At 37.7% G+C, this 25,374-nt stretch overlaps 1 protein-coding gene across 2 annotated transcripts in view; it reads right to left on the minus strand.

Annotated features, from left to right (window-relative positions):
* Positions 1-959: 959 nt before the first annotated feature.
* LOC124161233 overlaps positions 960-25,374 on the minus strand; it is a 177,174-nt gene continuing 152,759 nt past the window's right edge. For both annotated transcript variants that reach the window (XM_046537500.1, XM_046537499.1), the window contains exons 18-19: positions 13,596-13,781; positions 960-3,620 (exon numbers count right to left, since the gene is read on the minus strand). In XM_046537500.1, coding sequence (XP_046393456.1) covers positions 1,518-3,620; positions 13,596-13,781 — 2,289 coding nt within the window. In that variant the 3' untranslated portion in view covers positions 960-1,517. The remainder of the gene's footprint in view (positions 3,621-13,595; positions 13,782-25,374) is intronic.

The raw sequence follows: 25,374 nt of genomic DNA on the forward strand, positions 1-25,374 counted from the left end.
CAAGTTTCACACCGGTATCTTGGAGTATTTTATTCAACCTACAATTAAGTTATTTTCCGGGCCCTGAATTTCAAACACCGTTAAACTTTTTCTCACAGTAATACCTAAGTACAAACTATAATTTTGCCATAAATTATGTGAGAACATAATTAGAACGGATTTGATACAGGACAGATTCTAGCTAGTCTATGAATGTAATCTAATGAAGTTTGCCACACAGGGTGTGTTTCACAATGATTCAAAGATTTCACTTAACCTTTATCCAATTATCCTAAGAAATACATCACATCAAAGAGAACAGCTCATTCATTCCAAAATCAGGTCATTAAAAACCATCATAGTACCAAGAGGCATATTTGAGCTGACTTACCACTCCCTATTACCATGATTGGCTCAGTAGTAAGGACTCAATGGAATTTCAATTCCACATTTAATTTGAAAACGAACTACCTTGCCAAATACCTTCCTTAGTCATTAGACCAAGCAGTCTTGAGCACCCAAAGTCATAAGCACCTTTTTTCATTGTGTATTGCAATGTTCTCCCACTGGTTGAGAACCTATAGCATTCGGCTCCCCAGGAAAACTATTGACTTGAACTATAAAGGACTACTGTTTGAGCACTTTCTTTGTTCAATTAATCTGGACCAAAATATCCTAGGAAGTACCATGCTAAGGCACAACCAAATCAATTGCGGCTAACTTCAATGCGATGAGGGCAGCCATCTATGATAAAACTCTATTAAACAGTAGCCCAAAGGAAAGGGATACACAGACAGAATCACTACTTCTAAAAATGAAATAACATCAAAATTGAACCATCCTAATGGATGATAAACCCTATAACATCAATTGCAAACACAATACCTAACATCAATTGCAAACACTATGATGAAAGTTTCAATGTTTCTATCAGATTAACGCCTATTCTCTACCGTTTTTGTGCATAAAATTTTCTTATTGCTGTCATAAAAATGGCAAACATAAAACAAAAATTATAAACCTATAAATGTAACCAAGATTTAGCCTTAAATTTTACCATGCCACCATCCCTTCAATAGTAAGTAACTATTTTTGTCATTATACCTTCAAATTACACAGTGGCATTGTAAAACGGTAATTATAGCAATGATAATATAAACCACTGAGGGAAATCTCATGGGAAAAAATACTTTTATAGCTCCCAAAAAAATACCAGGAAATGTACTTCACATTATAAGCCTAAATGTATGCTCGAAGTATTGATCATCCATTAATTAGGATAAATCAGAATTTAGATCCGTCAGAAATTTATAAAATATGCTACCCATTCACTAAAAGTTAGGAAAAACATATAAGTACTACCTTAGTAAATAACCAGCACACAATTTTGAAACTTTAGAATCCCACATTCAACTGTAATATTCACTGAATACTTGAACAGAAAGTGATGCTAATCCTCTGGTGGTAGCTCACGGCCATGAGGATCAAAGTGTAAGACAAAATAAGCCAACACCACAGCAGAAGACTTGACAGCCCTTTTATAGCTTGCGAGCACGATCCGTTGGGTTCTTCAGCGTTTCGCTGAACATGTTCACGCCGTTGGCCATCTGGTGGCGGTGCAGTTGATGCTGTCTCACCAACATCTGCATGTCGAATGGGGGGGGAGGAAAGACGAAGTTGGGAGGTGGGGGATTGGGAGGAGGAGGAGGCATGATTATGGACGTGGCAGACAGGATGGCCATGCATGGGCTGCGGGGCGTATTGAAGGAATTGTGGTTCGGCTGAGAGGTGGCAGGAAGTCGTGGATGGGATCCGTGACTACCGTGCCCTGGGGCACTGTATCTGCTCAGAGGAAACGGATTGCCAGGCAGAAGGAAATTGTTTTCCGGATAGTTGGGGCGATTTCCGTGATGATGGGGGTTTCCCCGGGAGCAGCTGGCAGGAGAACAGTTGATCTGGTTACAGAAACTGGCTGGACTCTCAGGCCGGAACTTGTACATTCCAGGAACATCATATGGAGTCGGGGGACGAGACCTTGACGATTCACCCTGGCCTTGCTCGGCATTTTTCTTTGTACATTTCCGGGAACCTTTGGAGTTTCTCGGGGGAGTGTGCTGCCCATTGGCTTGTGGTGACGGTGCAGGCTGCGGATGGATTTCAGGACGGGCATTTTGGTTGAGGAATGTGGCGTTGAAGTTGGGCAGATGGTCCACAGGATTAGGGAGTCTGGCATAATTTTTTGGCATGCCACTGTCAAATTTTGCCATAGGAATATCAGTCATAGGATGGCGAGGACCAGCTTCTTGGGCTCGCATTGGATAGTTTGGGCTCATAAGGCCAACCTCAGCTGGATTCTGAGGTATGATCTCGTTCTGCAGATTTCTGCTCATTGGGCCATCTTGGTTTCCATACAATCCAGGGAAATTCGGAATACCATTGGGCTTGTAAGGGGGTCGGAAGTAATTGATAGCAGAAGGAGGAGCTGATTTTGAGTTAGAGCTCAAAATATTCCCGGCAACATGATTCAGCTGTGCAACGGAACTCATGGGACCACAGTGTGACATTGTGGTTTGAGGATAAAAATTTGGAGGTAGAGCAGCAAGATTTTCTGGTGCTTGAGATGGATTCAATTGAGAACCCTTAGATCCAAAGAATGTCCCATCAGACTGGAGAAGTTGAGGATGGGCATTTCCACGGCCATGAATGTCTTCAATGCAGGATTTTGGAGATTGACTAGGGGGTGCTGACCCCCTCTTCTGAGTATTCCTATCATGCTTCGGTTGAACCTGCTTCTGTCCAGGAATCTGCTCTCTAGAACCAAGACCCTTCAAATGCGTCGTATCCTTGAGTACTTCGGCTAGATTTCCCTCAGAATTCCTTTTGTACATTATGGAGGGAGAGGAGTAATTTCGAGCTTCGAGCACTGAAGCATCATTGCTGGGCGAGCTACTGTGACTAAGATTAGGACCAACCATTGGTATCGGAGTGATACTAATGCCACTAGTAAACTTTGGTCCACCACCAGAGCCCAATGGAATCTTCACCCTGGGCACCTCATGGTAATTTGAGGGAGGAACCAGGTATGGGGACGGAGGGCAGCTATTTGAGGGAATGACTTGAGGTTTTTCCGTCTGTAGCATCAGACCCTTGGACATGGGCGGAAAAGAATGAGGTAGAAATGGTTGGTTCTCCAGACACTTGGGAGACATTTCTGGGATGTGCACGTTGAGTGGTTGATTGTTATAGTTTGTTGGCTGGCGAATGAAATGCGGGGGCTGGAGATAGGCATTGCGAGTTGGGTTGCTGTTGCTCCTAGCTCGCTGTGGGTGACCTTTCCTCGAACGGTTCGGCTTGGAAACAGGAATTACGAGTGCCTGGTCCTGTTGTTGGGGTCCATTAGGTAAAGGAAGAGGTACCAATGCTTGAGGACTGCAGGCATTGAGGGTTTGGTCATTTGTGGGCATGTTCTCTGGTTTGTTTGGTTGTGCCGGTGAAGGAGCAGCTTTTGAAGCCTTCTGGGAAACCGGACTCTGCTCATTTCCAGAGCTGGTTAGTGGAGGGCTGGAAAAGTGGGGTTGGGTAAGAAGAGGAGGAAGGCTGGTGGTAATCAATTGCTGCTGTGGAGGATCCGGAGATGAATCCTGTGGAAACAATAAGATAGATAGCAAAGATTCCATTAAGTACAAAGCTAAGCATTCAACTTTACTATACTGCCAGGAAATTGAAGAAGGGATATATTAAGACTGCTAGGTAATATTTTTCTGGTAATAAAAGCTTCTTACTATCAATACATGTGGAGGGCTGAGAAACATGTTGGTGTAGGTCAATTTTTGTTGATTTTGAGACATCCATGGCAACTGACTCCACAACTGTCTATCTACCTAGAAACACAATGGTGTAAGTTAGACCACACTGGGTTAGTTAATAGTTACACCAGAGACCACCAGTTAGTAGCATATACTGGGAGCTCTCAGTACAATTCTAATTGGTTCCAACTTCTTTGCAAACCATAGTGAAGTGAGTCTGACTTAAACAAGGAGGTTGTAAATATACTGGAGGGGGCACCACTAGTTCCAAGCATTGAGAGCAGTGTGGCAGGAATGGGGCTTGGGTAGGAAAGCCATGCCTACTTTGACCAAAACATTAATAATACCAAATAGTCAATGCTAACTATTTGGTGAAATATTTGGTCATGATCGTTGTTACGTTAAAATAAACTTTTGCAAACAAACACAGTAAACCTTTTTCAAACTATTGACAATCAGCACGGTTCCACTGTGCAACTAGCTTAGCCGAAAATAACATTTTACAAGTGTAAAACATTCATTCCCCTGCACTTCTACTGGTAATTAATAAGATTACAGCCAATGCAAATGTTACGATAATAAGGACCGGTTGCAATAATAGTACGTAAGTATGTTCACGACAAAGTCACCACAATATGACTACATGTACGGATAGTTTAATATATACAGTTGTATGATGAACAATCGGAAAACTTCGACGACAATCAAGAAGTAATTGATGCATTTTCATTTTATAAATCAGAGGCACTGTAAGGAATAGAATACTTAATTACAAACGTACACTGTCTGAGACTAAGTCCGAAAATGGTCAAACCAAGACGGAATTTTGAATTTTGACCATGCTTAAACCTCGAATGCAGTGCCTCCAGTGTATTTACAACCTCCTTGGACTTACACCACTGTGTATCTAAGCAACTGACGCTGATTGCTGAATAATAACATTGCATAATGAAACCCAATAGTCAAGAACTATTAAATCCACTGATGGATAGTGATGATACCGATGAAGATAAGGATTATACTCCGGAGAACATTGACAAATGTTTAAGTTTAATTATTGAAAATCTTTGATTTTTTACTCACGCCGATATGTTTCTAAGCCCTCCAAATACATATGTATTTACATATTCTATGTAATAATACTACAATTAGAGTTAACAACTGAAGGGTGTATGATATCGATGAAAAATTAGCAATGTAAACCTATGTCTTCATGCTTTCATAGCAAAAATTTTGTCCAGATGACAGTTACTAGCAGAAACCTTGGCTACTGGCAGCATTCGTATAAACATCACCATAGAGATTGAACTAATGACGGCAGAGGGTTTAGAGACTTTTTTGAAGACACATATCTGAATATATGATTAGTTAAAATGGAGCAACACTAATGTATTGAATATGTTCAATATGTAGATTGATTCCTTCCCTGTGTGTTTCCTCAAAAACAGTCTATTTATCCTGTGTGCTACAGGATCAATAGACTGTTTTTGAGGAAAGACTGTAACACAAATTACAGTAAAAAACATTAACCATTGCAACTACATCTATCATTTTCATGAAATAAAGGCAAGCACTTACAGAAGATAAGCTATCATGCAAACTCAACATCCACAGACCAATACAATCACAATGAAGGTATACAATAAACAGGAAACAACAATTATACTTGCCAAAGCAAAGCACTCAACTACAAAGAAAACAAATTAATTTTATACGGCACCAAATATCTAAAGCCATCATTAAAAAAACTTAGCCAATGGCCTTAAAACCAAACCTGCATAGTATTTAGAGTTAATAATATTTTGTAAGCTACATCTTAAACATGCTTCACCAAATATTGCTAGTATGTCTAAATTAATAATACCTATACATATATGGATATTTAATGAGAGCAAATAAAATGAAGCAGGATTTTAAGATAAAAATTAGGGTTTTGAGGACATTTATGAATTTCTCATTATAAATATAAAATCTTTTTTTCAGGAGGATAATTGCCTTTCGATTGAAAAAAAAAATATCTTACTCATAATAATGAAAAATATATTTTATAGAAGAAAGGCTGATCCATGGTAGATGGGAAGAACATAAAATTTCTTCAATAGTAAATGACGAAATCTGAGACAAATAATTAGGTGAAAAGATGAGTAAGATACTGTTGTAAGATTCAGAAGAAAAAATGAAAATTATAGAATATTTTTCTTCATATTTATGATATAAGAAGAAGATAGATGGAAATGGATGAAGGGAGAACATTTTTGAGATGATCTTAACCCTTTCAGAGCCAGTTAACAGCCAATCTATCAGCAGTATTTTTTTAATTAACATAGACAAATATTTTTCCCAAATAGAACAGAAGAGACAATAACTTAGATGAAATTTTTTTAATGGATGACATTGGAAATTTTGATTAAAAAATTGGCTTCAACACATTCATTCTGAAATTTTTATGAAATTCTGTATAACATGGGATGAATTAGTCAAAAACTCCCAGGTATTTTTTGTATTCACCGGGTCAAAGAAGCTGGCACTAAAAGGCCTGGCTGGGAGCCAGAAACCTTATTACTACTTATTAGAATCCCAGTATGATATGCCTCTCATTCTTTCACCAAGAGGAAGTTGCAATTAAATATTAACTAAAGCACTGCTCCAATATTAAATTCCCATCAGCAGTCATTCCTCTAAAACAGAGCCAAAACTAAATCATTAAAAGCATGATTGAAATGGACAAAATGATGTAGATTTCTATGAATGTTCACATGTAAACTGACCAAAGCATGAAAGAATTGAAAACAACTCCCTACTAACATCCTATCCCAAGGGATCTATGTAATGAGATGCAGATACTGACACTTATTCTCTACTAAAAACATAGCACACGAGGTTCGCCAATATAAAAAATATTACTCCAGAATCAATACATCAATTTTTCACTTTAACACTGTTGAGATGCAAATCCATAGTATATATGAGATTCTGGATTCTCAGAGATAAAAAGGCTTGAAAAAATAAAACACTGATCTGGGAATTTCCAAGATAGCAAATAAACTGGAAAAAAGAATTTTTTTGTGCATCACCAAGAGCAAACTGATACCATTACCAAGGGAATATTTTTTTAGAATTATAATTTTTTCATGAACAAAATGAAATCTTTTCCAGAAATAAAATTCATGGAATGGAGTTGAGAGAAAAAAAATACTTCAAAAGGAAATTCCAATAGATGAGATTTCAAATTTTTGTTGGTAAATTATGGAATTCATAACTTAAGCAGAATTTTCTGAATGCTGAGATAAGACGAACAATGATTCTAACTTCATCAAGTTTGTGAGCATGTCATGCAATGCCTATGCAGTAGGCAAAAAAGATGGCACAAGTAAGCTTGCATTTGTAAACTCTCCATTTTAATTCTAAATCATTTTTTCACAGAAAAAACTATGAACCATCATAGAGATGATACAACCCACGGATAATTCTACAAGATAGATAATACTGGTTTCTTCAAAAGGCATAATGATACAAGTAGTACGCTGTAAATCACAGCAAACTTCACTAGTGAAACTCACTCCATGTAAAATTCAAATACAAGGGTGGGTAAGGATTGAGGATAGGTTTAAAATAAAAGCATATTAAATGTTAACACCAATATCAGATAGCAAAATTTTATTTCAGCTTTGTAAAATACAACTGGCATGCAAGTGATTTTTTATACCCGCCAAAGGTATTATACCACATTCCGAAATACGTATAATAAATTAAAATCAGTCTTTTTCAAGTACCAACAGAATGTTATTTTAAGCAAACACAAAAGCATTACCAAACTTTGGCTTGTTATGTATTACATACTTTACGAGTAGGATTTTCTATTGATAATAGCTCAATACTGACAATACATATATACCATTTTCCCGAACTGAAGGCGGCTGACCTTGAGCGTGGTCGCAACCCACCCACTCTTCTAGCCAATCACAGAAGAGCGACAGGAGAAAGTGTGGAAGAGCCCGCAGTCTCTCTCCGAACTCCGTTCCGTCCACTTTGCTCTCCAGCAGGCAGTGTTGCCAAGCGGAATCTTTGGAGATCGCCGAGCTTTCGCCCGAGAGCCTTTCACCCGAGAGCCTTTCGCCCGTGAGCCTGTCGCCCGAAACCCTTTCGTCCGGTATCCGGAAAAATGGCAGAAAGGCTGCCATTATGCAGTTATGCTGCCCCCGAAAGTACCGTTACTCCCAAGGCTGGCAACGCCGGTCGGCCGGATGGAGGGGAGCGGAGTGGAAAAGGGAAGGGGATGGAGGGGAACGGAGAGGTGGAAGGGGCAGTGCTTCCCATTGGCTACTTTCTATTTTCCACCCAGCCGCCTTCAGTTCGGGAAAATGGTATAATGAAATGCAATTTGGAACAGAAACCCAAAGCTTCTGTCAGAGTTGAGCTTCATTACTCCCAGACATTTGATACTTAGGTTTTTTAACTGTGAATTCAGCCAAATCAAATCTCTTCAAAAAATAATACATTTAAAACAATAAAATTTTGGAAGCAATTCAATTCTGCTCACACTACTTACTTCTGAATCAAATTTTAATATGAACATTAATAATATGCTTCTGTAGAGTAGGTATAAGTAAAAATGAACAACAGTTGATAGAATTGTTTATCAAAAAAGGGAGATTTTCACTCTTAAGAGAAAGTGACCAATTTTTATGATACAAAAAAGAATTGCGGAGATTGGAATCTATATTTTAAGGCATTTGGAACTGAAGCAATCTCATTCGTAGGAAAATTTAATCATATCATGCCCGACATGTTGATCAGATTCGATTTCAAAGCACTTGCACAGCTCTCACGATACCAGTTCACTTCTTGATCACACTGGATAAAAGCCATTTCCCATAGATTCTTACATAGTTCACTCCCATAAAGTTTACACTAAATTTGTATAAACAAGCCCAAAGATATGTAAAGCATCCCCCAGCACCAATGACGTTAGACGTACGCGTTGAATACATTGCATTAATTTAAACATGATTGGTCAAAAAAAGGCCAGCTTAATAACCATGCAACACAAAAATACAATGACATTAAACATAAATAAACAATGCGATTTCAGCAAGAGAGATTAATAAAGGCACAAATTCTACAGCAGGGTTAATCTGCATATACTTCTATGTTAACAGAACTGCCATTCAAACCACAAATATAACAGCCATAATAACATCAGAGGCCTTATGAAAAGCTGATGTCACCAATAGATGCATTTTGTATGAGTTATGTCAATCCAATGGATATGCTTAATGTGGGAGAGTATTCAGACACATCAGTGAAGAGATGAATTAGCAAGAAATTTATTGAAGTCATCATCCCACTCACACCTCACTAAATACTATGGCACATGTGATAGAAAAATCAGCTATCATGGCCGAGAAAACATTGGAATACTATTTTAACAAGTCTCATCTCTCACTCAGTGATTCAACCCAAAAGGCTGGTTAGGACAGGTGAGGGTAGAGGTTTCCTCAAACAAACCTACAGGGTGTAAATATCACACATTCTGGGTAAGGGGACCAGTTCCTTTCCCCGGGTCACCTTGCACTTTATATAATCATTTTAAAACATATAACTTAAGAAATTCATTCTTTAAAAGTACGTACAATGTAATTAAACTACTTCATACCTTCCTAAAATAATGTTGGTTTCCCGCAATGCGGGTTGCAGATAAAGAAAGGGTTTTCCGTGTGCTGTTGGTTGCCTACGACAAGGATTATTATTACCCATTACTAGAGGTCCGTGAATTTCGTGAGACGCGACATAGCGAAATAACGCGAAATCGGTAAATAAAAACGAAATTTCGCTTTTTTTGCGATTTTAGATGGATTAGCGAAAAAATCACATCTAATGAGTCGTAATCTATTAAAGCCTAAGCCTTCATTGTTTAACGCTGACGACGTTCGTTTGCTCTATTTCATTACGATTCCAAGGTCAATTTGCTCGTTTAGCCACGCGCATAACGCACCCGCGTAATATCGCGCACTGTAGTGATTTCTCCGCCAGAATTTGCCGTTAAATTTATCACAGCCTCTCTCTTCGATTCCCATGTATCAATCCTGAAATATTAAGAATGAGGCGCTTTCTCACCTGAAGAATTAGATATTATGAATTAAAAATGTGCGGAAAGAAATTTAACGCGGCCGCGGAAGAGCGGAAATACAAGCTCTCGCGCCCGGTACGCGCCAATGCCGAGCAGTAATTCCGGTGACTCATCGCAACGCATTAGACAGCGTTATTGGATAAATTGTTGCAGGAAAACCTTGAGTGTGGGTCTAATGTAACAATTTCGTTGACTTAAACACGGCCGCTGCCTGGGACCAGGCCGCCGTTCACGGCACGGCCCACAGCGTGGCAGAGAGTCGTCTCGTCTGAAAGCGGCCTGAATTTCGCGGCGTCGTGACGTGAACGACGGCCGGCGAAAAGTCGTTTCGTCAGAAAGCGGCCTCAATGTAGCACTACCTGTATTTCACGCCGTAAACGGCGCACCGCCGGACCGGATTGAAATGGGCGCCGTGGTGACCACGGCGGCCGTCAACGGCGCCATGCCGTCAACTGCGCGATTCGATTCGTTTAAAGACATCCATAGACACGCATGGTAATTGTTCTCCTTATTTGCGGACGTCGGATATTCGGCTCTCCACTGAGCTGCAATGCAAAAAAAATCATTTCGATATTGGCCAAATCTAATATCTAATTCTTTAGGTGACAAAGCGTCTCATTCTATATGTTTCAGGATAGATAAATGGAAAATAATTTTTTAAGTTTCTTTGAATCCAATTATGTTTTGTTTTGTGTGCTTCTTTCACTGCCATTCCTGACCGATTGGCAACAGTTCTAATCAAAACTAAGCGATTTTGATGTATCTAGCTGCTATACTACCTTCCCTCAACACCTGGGTGAGGGGTATCGAAAGGGAACCCACGACATGAAACATTTCGGCCAATTTGTAAGTTATACAGTAATATGGTTATACCGTAGCTACCCAGCACTCAGTTTGAAAACACCATCATGATAGGTTGTGTTTTGCGGTTGGACTGTTTTTATATCGTAGTTCCAGCTTGAAATATCGAACGAAGGATAGGAATTTTAAAATGCCATAAGCTAGTGATACTGTTCATACCAGGGCAAGTGAATTCAGCTGAGAAGAATTTTATGTGAAAGACAGAGTATTACCGTGCAAAGTTTGCGATAAAAGATTTTAATTTGAAAGATGTGACACTTTGTTAAAGCACATCAGTAGCGATACACATAAACGTGCGAAAGAAAGGGGACCCGCAAAACGACAGCTATCATTTGAACACACAGTCACTCAGTCAAAGAAATCAAAGCAGGAGCTTGTTGTTGTTACTACAGAAGCATTTTTAAAGGCTTTATTTAATGTAGAGGAACTTGACAATCCAAAAATTCTGGAATGGCTCTCGAAGTACATATGAGGTAGTGGGAATTTGCCGTTTGCCAATTGTATTCACCAAGACTACATACTTGAACTATTCATATACCTTGAACCAATATAAGTTGAACCATTTCTTTCATTTAGTTTTATTAGAAATTTTGTACAGTCAAAATTGTGTTCAATGTTATGTAAAATGCTTAATAGAAGTATAAGTAGTCACGAAACGTGTACCATGAAATAATAAAACTCCTAAAAACGTGGGAAAATTGTAGCATCATAATAACACCGCCAAGATTTTCTATATCACCGAAATCACATGGTTTTAAAATGAATTTTAGCAAATAATAAAACCACTTTCACAGACCTCTACCCATTACCAAAGACAGGTTTGATCTTCTCTAAGGAGATACCTGTTTCAACAAAATGTAACTGTCTGTACACAAAATATTAAAGACGTGTTAACTTTCTCAGCCATGAAAATAATTTGCGGACACCTTCGACCTGAAGACACTGGCAGGATAGCCAGCGAAACTGTTGTCTACAAACAAGCTGACGCAGAAGAAAACCCTGAAGAAATGCAGAGATCAAACCATCGCCGCGGAAACCTACGTTCTAACATATAAAAAATATGTTCCAATCTGGGCGAATTGCCATTGGTTAAAATATGGCTGAAAAACTAATGCTTAAAATATATCTTTACCCTCTTAAGCATTACAATACATCCATTCATAATAATTCTCTAGCAATAACTGAAAACTTTCTACTAAATACCTATAGTATGCTTTACAATTGTTTAAGTTGATGCACCAAAATGACGAAAATCTTCGTTTTTCGTTAGGGACACTCGGAAAAAATGATGAGTATTCTCGCCATCCGTACAGAACGTGTTAAGACATGAATACTGAATGAAATTATGAAATTTAAACAACGAAATATGTAAAAAATGACTAGACAGGGTGGAGAAAATTGTGTCACAAAATTTCAACCCTGGATGTTTGATATTAAATGAACCAAAATAACTAATGTTTATATCGAAAACTCACCATTTTTAAACATCTTTGAGCTCATCATAAAACTTGAGCCAAGCACTCCGATTGGTCTAGAGTTGGCCCTATTGCCTGATGCTCTGAACAACTCATGACTTAGAATACTTTGCCTGCCTGTGATCGTGCCATAGTGCAATATCACCACAATGCTACCAGTCAACCAACGACTGGTTAAATGGGTTAGCAGGGCCAGACATTTTAAGTACTAAAATTTCCTAGCCAATTAAGTTAAAATTCGAGTGTGGAGACCATGGTTGATTCGAACACAGGCCCCCTAATTCAAAGGCTATCTTGAATACATTTCCATCTCCGACAGGCAAATCATTCAAAGTCATGGGATATCCAGAGCACCCAGCAACAGGGCAAACTCACCGCCAATCGGAGTGCTCGGTTCAAAGTTTCTGAAGTTAAAAAATGGTACCTTTTCGACCAAAACATCATTGGTATTCTTGGTTCATGTTGGCATCAGCTATACAGGGTTAAAATTCTGTGACACAATTTTTCTCCATCCAGCATATTTTTCCCCCAACAGTATCAATTGAGGAGAAATTTTGCAAATTAATTGGTCGAGAGATTAATTTATTTTAATAAATAAACAATACACAACTTACTAAGCAGAAAAACAAAAAACATACTACAACAATCTCAGTGAGGTATACATCGTAAATATATCTTGAATATAAGATCATCATCTTCCAATATTATATTTATAAGAATTAAAATCTGCAGCCATTATACACCAAAATTGAATTGTACTAATTTTCATAGATTGTTGGTACTTCAACATTTCTAAAACATGAAGTGTGATTCGTTACGAGCATTCTTGACCATCAAATAGCCATGTGTATTCACATAAATTATGAAATATGATTCATAAATATTAATGAAAATTTTTCGCATTTAAAAATAAATTACATCACCATGTGTTTTACTACACTTCTCACACAAATGATAAGTAACTAAGATTTCACAAATCCTATGCTAACATTTCTCAAATCAACACACAATAACTTCTTCACACTTGTTATCATTTTATTTAAAAGAACACAAGTTGAATAATTATCACAGAAAAAAGCTTATAGATGGCTGAAGCCACCCTAGCTATAAGTTCTGCTCACAATCAGAAAATATTCTGGGCAAAAGACATGTGAAATCACCAGAAAATCTTGAAAAACTAGTCTGATTTTGAGTTTATAAATTTCTTCCACTTCATTAGAGTTTTTTTAATGACCATGTATTTCCCAAAGCACTTGAGAATAAAAAACAACACTTAATTTATAGATGCCACGCCCTAACATACATTTTTTTGCTCTTCAATATATTTTTCCATAGCTGTCTTACCTGTTGATGACCTTGAGGAGAGGAAACTGGTATCGACTGAGTAGTCATGCTTCCTCCATAGGGCGAGGTCTGCGAAAGATGAGTGCTCACAGATTCTTGAGGAACAACTGACAGAGAGCTTTCTCCACCCATGTTCTGAGGCTCACTCGCGGCACCAAGAGGTGGTGGTGTTTCTGATGGTCCCTGCTGCAGAGGTGATAAAGACTTTCACTGAGCACAGGGATACATCAAAGCTATGAGACACCAATCACTTCCACCACCATTTCATGATTAGCTCAAAAAAATTTAGGGAGTACATATATTTTTCTGATTTTATAACACCATAAGTTTCAATGACTTTTTAAATTAATGAAAGCTAAAACTTTTTTATTCCACATCAAATTTATTTGCGAGGGGGACCAACTTGGCTCACTTTGCTTGTCCTCAGGCACAATCAAGAGGAATTCTCAAAAAAATACAGGCATAAAAAGTGAGTGTTTTTTTGTTGACACATTTGTGAAAATTCTTCTTGAGTGTGACCTAATAAGTCGAAATGTTAATTCTCTGCTATGTCAATTAGCTAACATTTTCATCTAAGTCAAGGCACTATGGTACATCCACGGTTGAATTATAAGTAACTTTCTGCTTTAAAACAATTTAATGGGACGTATAATGTGGATACAAATTGTATCATCTTCCAGCCTTGAAAATTTAAAGCCTTTGAGACTTGAAAATGAAGGTGTTTTGAAACTGATAGCTCTTCCATGATTCCAAAAAAATTTCTATGACAAAATTGAATTAAAGTGCAATTGGCTATAAAATTTTTCTCATCATTTAAACTCAGCTTCATGTATTTTTCTAAAATCCATTCCTTTTCACTTGCCAACAACATAATTGAACATCTAAAACTTGTCATGGGTGTTATGAATAGGATATCTATGTAGCATTGTTAAAATATCCATTATGAAATAACAAGGTGTTTTGGATATATCAACCTTATTTAGACATCCGATGGATATCGTCTGCTGCTTATGTCTTTTTTGGAAAGAGCTGCCCAGGTATTCTCGTCCCTCCGACTTGGGACCCAATGCAAAGGGCACCCAGCCATTACCACTAGACTCAACCCTCCAACCCTATCTTAATTTGAATTCATGGTCAACCCAACACATAAGTAGTGCTTTTTTTAAGATAAATATTGTTTAAGATTACCAATAATTTACACAAAGATAAGAATAACGAATATTTTTTTAAGAAATGAATGAAAATTAAAATTAATTTCTAGCATTGATAATAAGAAAATCAGGGCAACAATACTTTCTTATTACGTATTTTTCATCAAATATGAACACAAAAGGTACTAACACTTTCAAACCAAAAGTTCTATTATAATACCACTAAAATTCCATTTAAAAATTGCTTACGGACAGGAGAAAGCTAAGAATGCATTTCCAAATTTTTTAAAAATTGGATAATAAATAAGAGAATCATGAATGAGTGTGCAGATCACCCCCCACTGCCAAGGAGTTTGCAAGGTTTCGCTAGGCTGGGTCTCAGGGATGGCCTGAATAGCTCCAACCATTGCCTACTCAACGGCCATTTCCCTTCCACAGAGACGGCTACAGCCAACATTTGTTCGTTTGAGTTGAAAAATTCACGCTGGTTCTAGCCGACTTAAGGTCTTTTACATATGAAAATGCTCATCAGCTTTGGCCAACATTGAGGGCAAAAGGGTTTTTTATTTCAATTCTACCATAACAAAAAATATTTTGAAAGAGCAGCCGCCACAACTGGTGGGAAAGAGCCCCTATATTAGGAGGACAAAAACAATCGTGTACCGGTATCTTCGACCTGAAGACGCTAGCAGCAGTGCTAGCAAAACTGTTGTCATCAACAAACAACCAGACGCGGTAGCACCAGAAGAATGGAGATTTTGGATCCTCGACTCCGCAAAAACCTACGCAGTCACAAAAAATATTTTACTTGAGGGGTGTATATATCCATTGCAAACGACATAAGTAATGGCAGGTAAAATGAACCATTAAACTGAAATATCTTGATTTTAAAATATTTTTTTTCAACAGTGGCAAAACTATCTTAGTAAAATTAGGTAGTAATTTCTCTATACCATAACAGTAGATAAATTAATATTATTTCTGAGAGTGATCCACTGATTGAGATAGGAATCAGAGGTTTAACTGCGAGAAAGCTAACAAGTAATAAACCATTGAAACTTAATTTAAATTGAACATCTAGATTTCAGATGGAAAGATCAAACCCAGGGTTAGAACTACACAAAGTAAAGCAACAAACTATATGGGAACGAATAAGTGCATAAGTATGCAAAAGATCACAACAGCTGTAATAAAAGTATTAGTTGAAAATTAGAGAAATATTTAGAGCACATACTACATTGGTTCATTGAAACGTTGGTGCCTATAAATCAAATCAACCGGTGGAAATCCCGAGAGGACTTCACTCAATTAACACGCCGGGAAAGAATCTCATCATATTTCACATACTACAAGTTTAAATACACAAGTCACAGAATATGCATGCAGAATGTACAACACAAAACCATACTTCATTTCTACTGTACTTAAAAAAAATATTTTTGAAATAATAATGTTTTCCTACACAAAAAAACATATAATGAACACATTAGTGTCAATTTTTTATAATAGGTAACTAAAAAGTACCTACTAATGTAATCCATTTTCAGGTTTACTGTTGCATGGAATTAACTTTTATCACTCTTTCACTTTTATTACTCTTTTATCACCACCTTTAGATCTTCCAGCTAGAAACATTGTCAGAAGATTGGATGAGATTTACCCATTTTCACTCATTCAGTCTCCTGACTAAGTTCCCAGCAGGAGGAAAAAAACCTTGAAAGCAATAAAAGTTTATTCCACACAGCAGTAAACCTAAAAATAGGGCTGGATTACACTGGTGCATCTAATCACTGTGAAAATCTAATAACAAAAACTGAAAGGAAAGTATTTCACATCTAAAAACTCACCCCATTCACAGAAACCCATTTAAAAATTAGCACAAAGAAACTATTCAACAAGTAAATTATAATAAGACCATCTGAAATAAATGCAGGTATTTAATAATAACATGAATTTCACAATTTTTATGCATCTTTCTGAGCATTTAAAGTTACATATATGACAGACTGACCTCACCACACACACAAAAAATTTTCAATTGGAAATACTGAAAAGTAAACATGACTAATGATTGCTAACTATGGGAGGAATAAATGCCCAAACCACAGAGTTAATACAAGAATTAGGGGAAATAGCCATTGAAATACCATGCTACATCATTTAGCAGAAACCAACACACATGTAATTTACATCACAGCATAAATTGCTGTCCAATGGAATCAAGAAAAAGTTCTTCGATACAAAATGGCTGAGCAAGTCAAAGGAGAGATTTGGGTTAAGGCTTGCTATTCATTAACCAGACAACAAAACCTCAAAAACAAATTGTCATCTAAAAGTATTCTTTCGCTATTACTAAAGAAAATGATTTCTACAATCAATAATCCTTACATATGTACTACGGAAAAAACAGAACATAAAAAACATACATGAAACACAGAGACAATTGCATTATAGAGCACAACAAAAGGAAAGGTAATAAGAGGTAACAAATATTTGGTGACAAATGAATGGTTTCACAATTTTTTTTCGCAAATACACAGACAATCTTGTTCGCCATTCCTATGACTTAAAATAGTTTTCTATACAAAAATAGCTTTCACAGAACTTTCTGCCTCTCATAACTGAAAAAGTGATCATTTACAGAGGGAATATCAAAAAAGGGACTATTGAAAGGGAAAACTAGAGACAACCCAACTTCTTAAATATAGGAAAATTGAGAATATTCGTTTATTCCCATTTGGTGAGAATGAATTACATAACAATCATCCCATTACTTCACATTGCCTAAGGCCACTTGCACTCACACCGATTTTGGACAGCCGGCGAAATATCGGCTATCCAAATTCCAACAGGGAACAATGGGAGGGCCTGAGAGCTTGCACACACACCGATTACGTGCCGGCACCGGCAAAATGCCGGTTAGCTGCTGGCCATTGTCACTGTGGATCACCAGCGCCAGCTCAAAAGCAGAGCAACTTATCGGTTGACTGGTAAAAATCCGACGTGTGTGTAAGCATCGCTTCGCCGGTAAAATATCGGCCAATATTGTACCGGCCATTCAAAATCGGTGCGTGTGCAAGGGGCCTAAAATTTTACTAAAAATCTCAGAGGAGGTGGTACCCACACCGCATGCAAGCTAGATTGACTGGATTCATCGAGCTGGAATGGCAAGCTTAGTGTCAGCAGAAATCTGGCTTGCATACTAGGATTGATTTTGAGCTGAAAAATACAAGCTTGATTTTATCAAGATTTTGGCGAATACAGCAAAAGCTTTAACTGAAAAACTAGTTTGAATGTTAATAAAAGCTAATTAGGATTTAGACCAGCTTATAGGCATTTATTCCGGCTCTTTATTCTCTTTGGAGCAGTGGCGTAGCTAAGAATTTTGATTCGGTGGGGTCCAAAACCAGGGGGGAAAATTAAAAAAAAACAGGGTACTACGTAGAGGGTTTTAAACAAATTTACACACTTTTCATTATAGAAAAACTTCATTTTTCAATGAAATCTTCAGTAAATTCATGATTTTTCAATATTTGGTGTTCCTTCGTGAATGCTTTTATATTTCAGGGGGAGGAGGGGTTCGGACCCTTCGGACCTCCCCCTCGCTATGCCATTGCTAAGGGGGTCGCTAACTACAGCTAACTGAAATGAGCTAGCCACTACAAGATTGGCAGATAGCCACTACAAGATTGGCAGATAGCCACTACACAATTGACAGTGGCGGATCCAGAGAGGATTTAGAGGAGGCTAGAGCCCAAGGTATCCCATTTAAACTATGATACACTGAATAGTAGAGGCCTTCACGTTGTAGAAATCCATCTTGCTGATTTGTGAATGAAAAACTTTGATGTTTCTACAATTTGGAACTTTATTTTCCCGACTAGTTTTGATACACTGTATCATATTCATAGGACTAGCAGTACAAGTAGCGTCGTTGTGGGTTATATACCAAAAAAGTTCCAAATTGTGGAAACTTTTATAAAGTTTCAAATTGTAAAAACAGCAAAGTTTTTCATTCACAAATCAGCCATTTAAACTAGATAAAATGGCAATGTTGTTCAAACCCCCACTATTCCTGTAATCCCCCAGGTCCCCAACCCTAGCCCCTATTACTATCTAGCCCACCCCTTGTCCCTTGATCTGCCACCTAACGTTGGTAACAAAATAAACTAAATACTTTGCAAACTGAAGTTAGGAACAAATTATAACCAGAATAAAGGCCCTGGTTTGCATGCTGGATTTTGAAATGTGTGCTTCAGCCAGAAATCAAGCTTGACTTGCCACATACGGACGACCTCCGTATCATTTGGATCAATTTTTTGCATGACGTGCACCATTACTTAAAACACAAAACTCCGAAATGATGCTCAATATTCACATTTCCACAAATAATACCAACACCAATGTAATCATTGACAAAATCTCAAGTTCTGAAGAAAACAAAAAAAAGAGCAACAGAAAATTAGAGACTGTTCGCAGGTTGAAAAACAAAAAATAACAATAAAGATATTACACAGTTTTCATAGCACAATATAAATATGTATCTTGAAAGATTATCCCAATGCCCAAAGATTATCCCAATTCCCAAACATAAATTATACAATAAAAACATTTTCTTTGGAGGGTATTTATTATGCAACAAAGTGATTAAAGTTCCTTTTTTGATGCAGTGTATAAACTCTTGGTAATTGCACGAGAAAAATTTTCACTGGACTAGGCATCAAACGACAGACCTTTGGCTTTCTAGGCCACTACACAGATTACTGTGCTATCTATGTTCCCTGATTCTAATGGAAATTTACCATAGTTCAAGGCATTATATGTTAGGCCCTAGCGATCCATTAAGGATGGTAACGCAAGGGAGAATGGGCTTCAAAGAGGGCGCTACTAAAGTGAACACTATGTCTACACTGATGCTGCTCATGACGTTAAAATCTGCAATAACTGCCTTGATGGACCACAAGAGCCTAGCACCCAGCACCTTGAACCTCAGTAAATTACAATAGGACACACAGAACCTGGAGAGCATTGTTTATACCAGGCCATGGTGCCAACCACTCCATCATCCATGTTCCCCGTCTCCCACTGCAATTTTCCAAGGTTCACAGTGCCAGGACCTAAAGCTTCATCAAAATGAAACTCCAGAAGTCCAAAGTTCCATTCCCAGTCCAGGGGAAATTTTTTCTGTGCTCATGGTAATTTTCACCGCTTTTCACTTGGCAGGTAAGAAAGACATCGCATTTGAGCCATGTATAGTCATCACAATGTACAGGAGCAGCACATCAACTAATCATTGCTTTCCAGTCAACATGAGAATAGACCAGCTTTTTGTTTGTAGTTTGGTTTCAGATTAATTTCTGCACAAAGCATCTTAGACATTCCTTGGCCTTTCCACTTGGGTTTTTTTGGCTATGCGTGAGCCAGGGAGAATTTAATAAATATTACTATAGTTTTGCGATACCGCTGACATCACATAAAATTTTCCGCCAGCAAACATATAAGTGCTGAGTATAAAATCACAAAATTCTATCCACAAAATCAAGAATGTAGAGAAAAAGCAGCAACATTTGGGGCAGCAGTAGACATGAACACTATCTCCGAGCAAACTGGAGTAAGTTACTAGCAACTAGTGATAATTGGGAGTTCTCTACTTAATTTCTTTTAAATATATGTAAATTTCACATATGTACATAATTTTAGATGACCAGTTTCATCCGAAGTCATATATGTACTGTATGCACTAAGTTTTTTAATTTAAAACTAGCAGGCAGGCGGGCATTGCTTGGGAAGGATAATACCAAGAGACGTGGGAAACGTGGAACTTGGATTTCATGATCACATAGGATTTTTACGTTTTCTCTTCGATCGTGTCAAGAGGTGTGCCTACCCGGCAGGACGTCCAACCACAGAAATCGTATGATGTGAATAGGGTGGTTTCCAATTATTTTTTTATTGCCTAAATCGAAAGATTATTACTCCTGGAGTATGCATTTCACGCTTTTAGATTTTCGAATGACGATATATATTTTTCGCGATTAAACAAAAAGTGAAAATTTTCAAGCGCGCGAAAACGCGACGGCCAAGTAGGAATGATGGGAAAAGTCCGTGTGATGTATTTTTGGTTCCCGCTGCCGCCCTGTGAGGTGACCTTGAGGCGAGGCTTGAGTGCTGATACGACGCAGGATGGTAGCAGGTAGCAGAGTACCCTGCCAGCAGGTAGCGCTAGGCTTAAATAAGGAATATTAATACCTTGTCAAACGAAGGAAACTTTCCAACCATGGGCAGTTTTAATAGGTGATTATTAATACATGTTTCCCTGAGCTCTGTACCTCATGCATGCATTGGTAATCTCAGACAATGTAAAACTCCTATCTATTCGTATAGAAACTAGGTCCCTGTGACGTTACGTAGAGTGGCATCGCATGGGCGCCAATCTGGTCTTTTTCAAATGAGGATAAAATTGACCATTGCCATTCGTCTAAACTAGGATTTCTAAAACCAAATAATTTGTATATTATGAATACACTAATGGTGGGTAATGAATTGCAATCAATGCCTTTCATTTTCTTTGATGAAGGAAACTACCCTATTAACAAATAGTAATGGGAAAACGATGCGAAGGGCATGTCAGAAAAAACCAAAAGTAGCTTTGGAGTATGAGATACACAGTTGACTCCATGGGGACTGAGGGGGCCCGAGGCCCCTCAAAAATTTGTTATGGAGGTGAGGAAAAAATGTGTCAGTCTTGTCGATTTTCCCCGGAGTGTCCAGTTATTGAGAGTCAAGTTTTCAGGGTTCTAATGCTGATCATATGACTCTTCTAAAATGCTTTTAAAAACTTTAAAACTCACTATTTATTAAATTTCCCGCGGCAAGACCACCGATATGGGCCCCCCTAATATTTTTTTATAACTATCCTCAGCTTATCCCCCTGTGCATCCGAATGAACGGGCATCGCTCTTCATGCAATACCATTTCTTCTGTTTCTGCTTCCCTTCCAGTCGCCGCTCATGCTTTCTCCCACAAAGCTCTATTTGACGAGTGCTATAAAGTGGGAATATTGGCCTCCCTCCCCCCGTCTATCACCCCTCTAGAGCTGAAGGACCTGGAGCAGGCATGCATTTGGGCTTTCCGTGCGTTTTCTGGACCAGGAATCAACTGTGCCCACTAGAACACAACCAATTCCCATCAACCGTTTTTCCTCCCTCCATCTTTACCCTCTGCTTTGCACCCTTCCTTCTACCCTCACTATTCCTCCTCTTCTCACTGCCCATCTCAGAAAGATGGGCAGCGTCCCATCGAAAATTTGTAAGAAAAAACCTTTCCCCGTAAGTTCCCTACTTTTATTTTCCATTTTTCTCTCCATCGCTTGGCCATTAGTCTATTCTTAACCCAAATGTGAGCACTAGTTCAATGAATAAAAAAACTTGAGAACTAACCAGGATAACATAAGGGCTCATTAGGAAGGAAACATTATTTAACACTAGGGAAACGCCTCGTAATTGAACTCTATTCATTATTTAATTTTATGTACATGAAATTCAAGTTATTCTGAAAAAAATTATAGCATTTAAACGCAATCACAGCTATGCCAGCATTTTGAAACAACTACACCTAAGTTAAGTCAAAAACATACCTTTAAAATGAATGAAATATGCTCATTCAAGGTATGCCTGCCTCTTGCTCCCATTTGTTGTTGGTCCCAAGCACAATGTTTCATCATGTTCTCATTAAAATATTGAATCTTCCAAGAAAGAGAAACAGAAAGATGAAAGAAAATATTCCAGAGACAGGGGAATGAAAAGAAAATAATTATGCTCTGAACAATAAAAACTTTGTTTATAAATCATTGAATAATGAAATACCTAATTAAAGGCATTGAAAACTCCTGAAATGAGTAAAAATATCGTAAGATCATAAAAATAACTATGCTACAAAACTCCTACATGCATGGTAATTCAACAGGTTTGATTTTCAAACAGATTATGAACAATAATCAGGGTCTATAAATTGTTTGGCGTGATACTATTGTGTACCATTCTCACTACTCTTCCTTAAGCAGGAATTATTAATGGGAAAATTCATTAACCAGAAGGAGCTAACTATAGAAACATGGCATAAATGATATGGATTCATTCTATACTCAAATTAAGAGGTAAACTCAGACCACCCTAAGGAAATATTAAATCCCATTCATGAACCCTCAGAACACTCCAATTGCCACTCATTTCACCACAATTCCAATGGCTGATTTATTGAAAAGAATCATCAAAATAGGAATTAACCACAGCAAAGTCCAAGAGGTATTCTAGAAAAATTTCATCACAATAATAACTTAGAAAACTTGTTATTGCTATGGCAGCAGACTTGTCATTGCCTTTTCTCAAGGCAATAGCAAGTACATACCATACTGCCTAATCTTCACAAAGGGAAATAAAGCATAAGAGATACTTTAGAATTTCAATTAGATTAGGTTACTTGAAAAATGACAAAAAATGCAATAGTTAAAAAAAATGTTGATATTATGGAAGGAGTGATTTTATTCAAGTAAAAGGAAAGATTAAGAAGATATACTACTGGATGATACCTCAAACTACCATCATGCACTAGTTTAAAATCAAGTAATATTTCACTACAGTAAACATTACATACATGCACAACAAGATTTGTACAAGAGCAGCAGCAAATCAGGGATTAAAAGGATTAGACTATGTTGTAGGAAATCATGTAGTGTACGCTCAGTATTCCCACTAGGTTATACTATAACATTAAAATGTGAGTTATTTCAGAGTCTAACTCCACCACCATCTACACGATACATGTGTACAGACATTCCTCCATTCAGGTTGCAAGTTTTACCTAAATACTGCCCAGCTGATGTTGTTCATATCCAGCTTAGTGCTTGGATTAACTCGAGTAGCATTTTATTCCTGCCACGAAAAGATGCTACATTAAGAACTCGAGGTCACTGGTCCCTGAAGCTATATGGAAAAAGTGATCGCAAGATCAAGGCAAAGTACCTATTATAATAACAAGAGATTAAACTTGAGGCTTATTTTATATTTATGAAGTTGGTTACAAGTGGAGGAATTCCCCAGGGGTAACAGAAAAAAATTGAATCAAAATGTTAAAAAAAAGATACTTAATAGATCTATGTCCTTAACCTTTTCTAAAAATATTTAATTATTATAGGAAGCACTGGAAAAGTTATTGGTGAACCGTTCCATTCAACAATGGTCCTATTTATGAAAGAAAGGTCTTTTTAATATTGGTCCTTTGAGACCAGCACTTCATCTTGAACTAGTGATCATTTATTCCCACCACATATGGTTTTCTTAATTCCTTCCCAAGATCTGTCCATGCTATTTCCCTGCTGACTATCCAATACATCCTACAGACTGCTCTTTTTCCTCTTAAGTTCCAGTTTCCCATCCTAATGCATTGAGCATTTCAGTCTTTCTATTCTTCCTTAGCACATACCCAGCTGCTTTTGTTTGCATTTTATCTTGTTTCTTACCTACCCTTTCTTGTCTAGGTTCCACACAGTCACAGCATACTGTAGGGCTAGGATACTAAACATAGAGTTTACAGGTAAGGGAAGGTTTATGCTGATGCCAGCACATATCTACTGTTTTCTCCGGCACTAACCAGTTCCTTCAGTACAGAGTGCAGCCTCTATCTGGCCATAAAATCATTTCTCTTCCTCCCCTTTTACCATTTACTTAAAAATTCTCCCCTTGACATGGTCTTCTCCCCTCTTCTTCCATTCACTATCCATACACTCCCATGTCTTCATAACAGCTCGCAATCTCTTCTCCTCACCCACAATGTTAAGCATGTCCTCATTTTCCACCCATCTCATCTTCTCGATAGCCATCCTCAATTGAATATCAGCAGTCCCTTTCATCTGCCACATTTCCAAGCCATAAACAGCATCTGGCTCTTCAGCCAGCCTTGAATTCTGCACTGTCAAAAGATTCCTGGAGATCAAATTTTTTCTATTCATAGATATCTTCTTTTTCAATGCTAATGATGTCAACATAACCCTGATGCTTTTTTCTACCTTTTAACTCCGTGTTTTCAATGGAATCACACAGGACTCTAGGCCAAAATTGCCATGTAACAAATGAGGGACTATGGTCTCCCATTCCATAGGATTGAAAATATAACACTCAAATTTGTTTTCAGCATTCAAACAAATTAAGCTATCCAGCCTGTCTCTTTCACAAAAAAATTCAGATAGGCTTTTGTTCTTCACAAAGAGGGAACCCAAAAAGAAAAGAGAGGGAAGTACATTTTATCACTACAGAAACCTCTGCAAAGATGAGTTGGTGCTTCTCTAATGCTACATTTCATTTCATCACATTATTTTTTCTAAAATAAAAAAATCTGATAATACTGTTGCAAGAAGTCAGGAAAATCAACATTGTTAAACCACTGGAAGTGAATGGATTTTCTTTGTTCAATAAAACTGATTTTATATCGTAATTGTAGAACTTGATTGAATGCATCTTGTCCAAGCTATAAATGGAGTACAGTTTCACAAAAAGTTACATTTACTTCCATTCACTCAATATTTTCATATGCAGCCAGTGATATAAAGGGCGATTAAACAGAAGAGAGGGAGT

This window comes from Ischnura elegans, chromosome 6 (assembly GCF_921293095.1).
Source record: "Ischnura elegans chromosome 6, ioIscEleg1.1, whole genome shotgun sequence".
NCBI classification, from domain to species: Eukaryota; Metazoa; Arthropoda; class Insecta; order Odonata; family Coenagrionidae; genus Ischnura; species Ischnura elegans.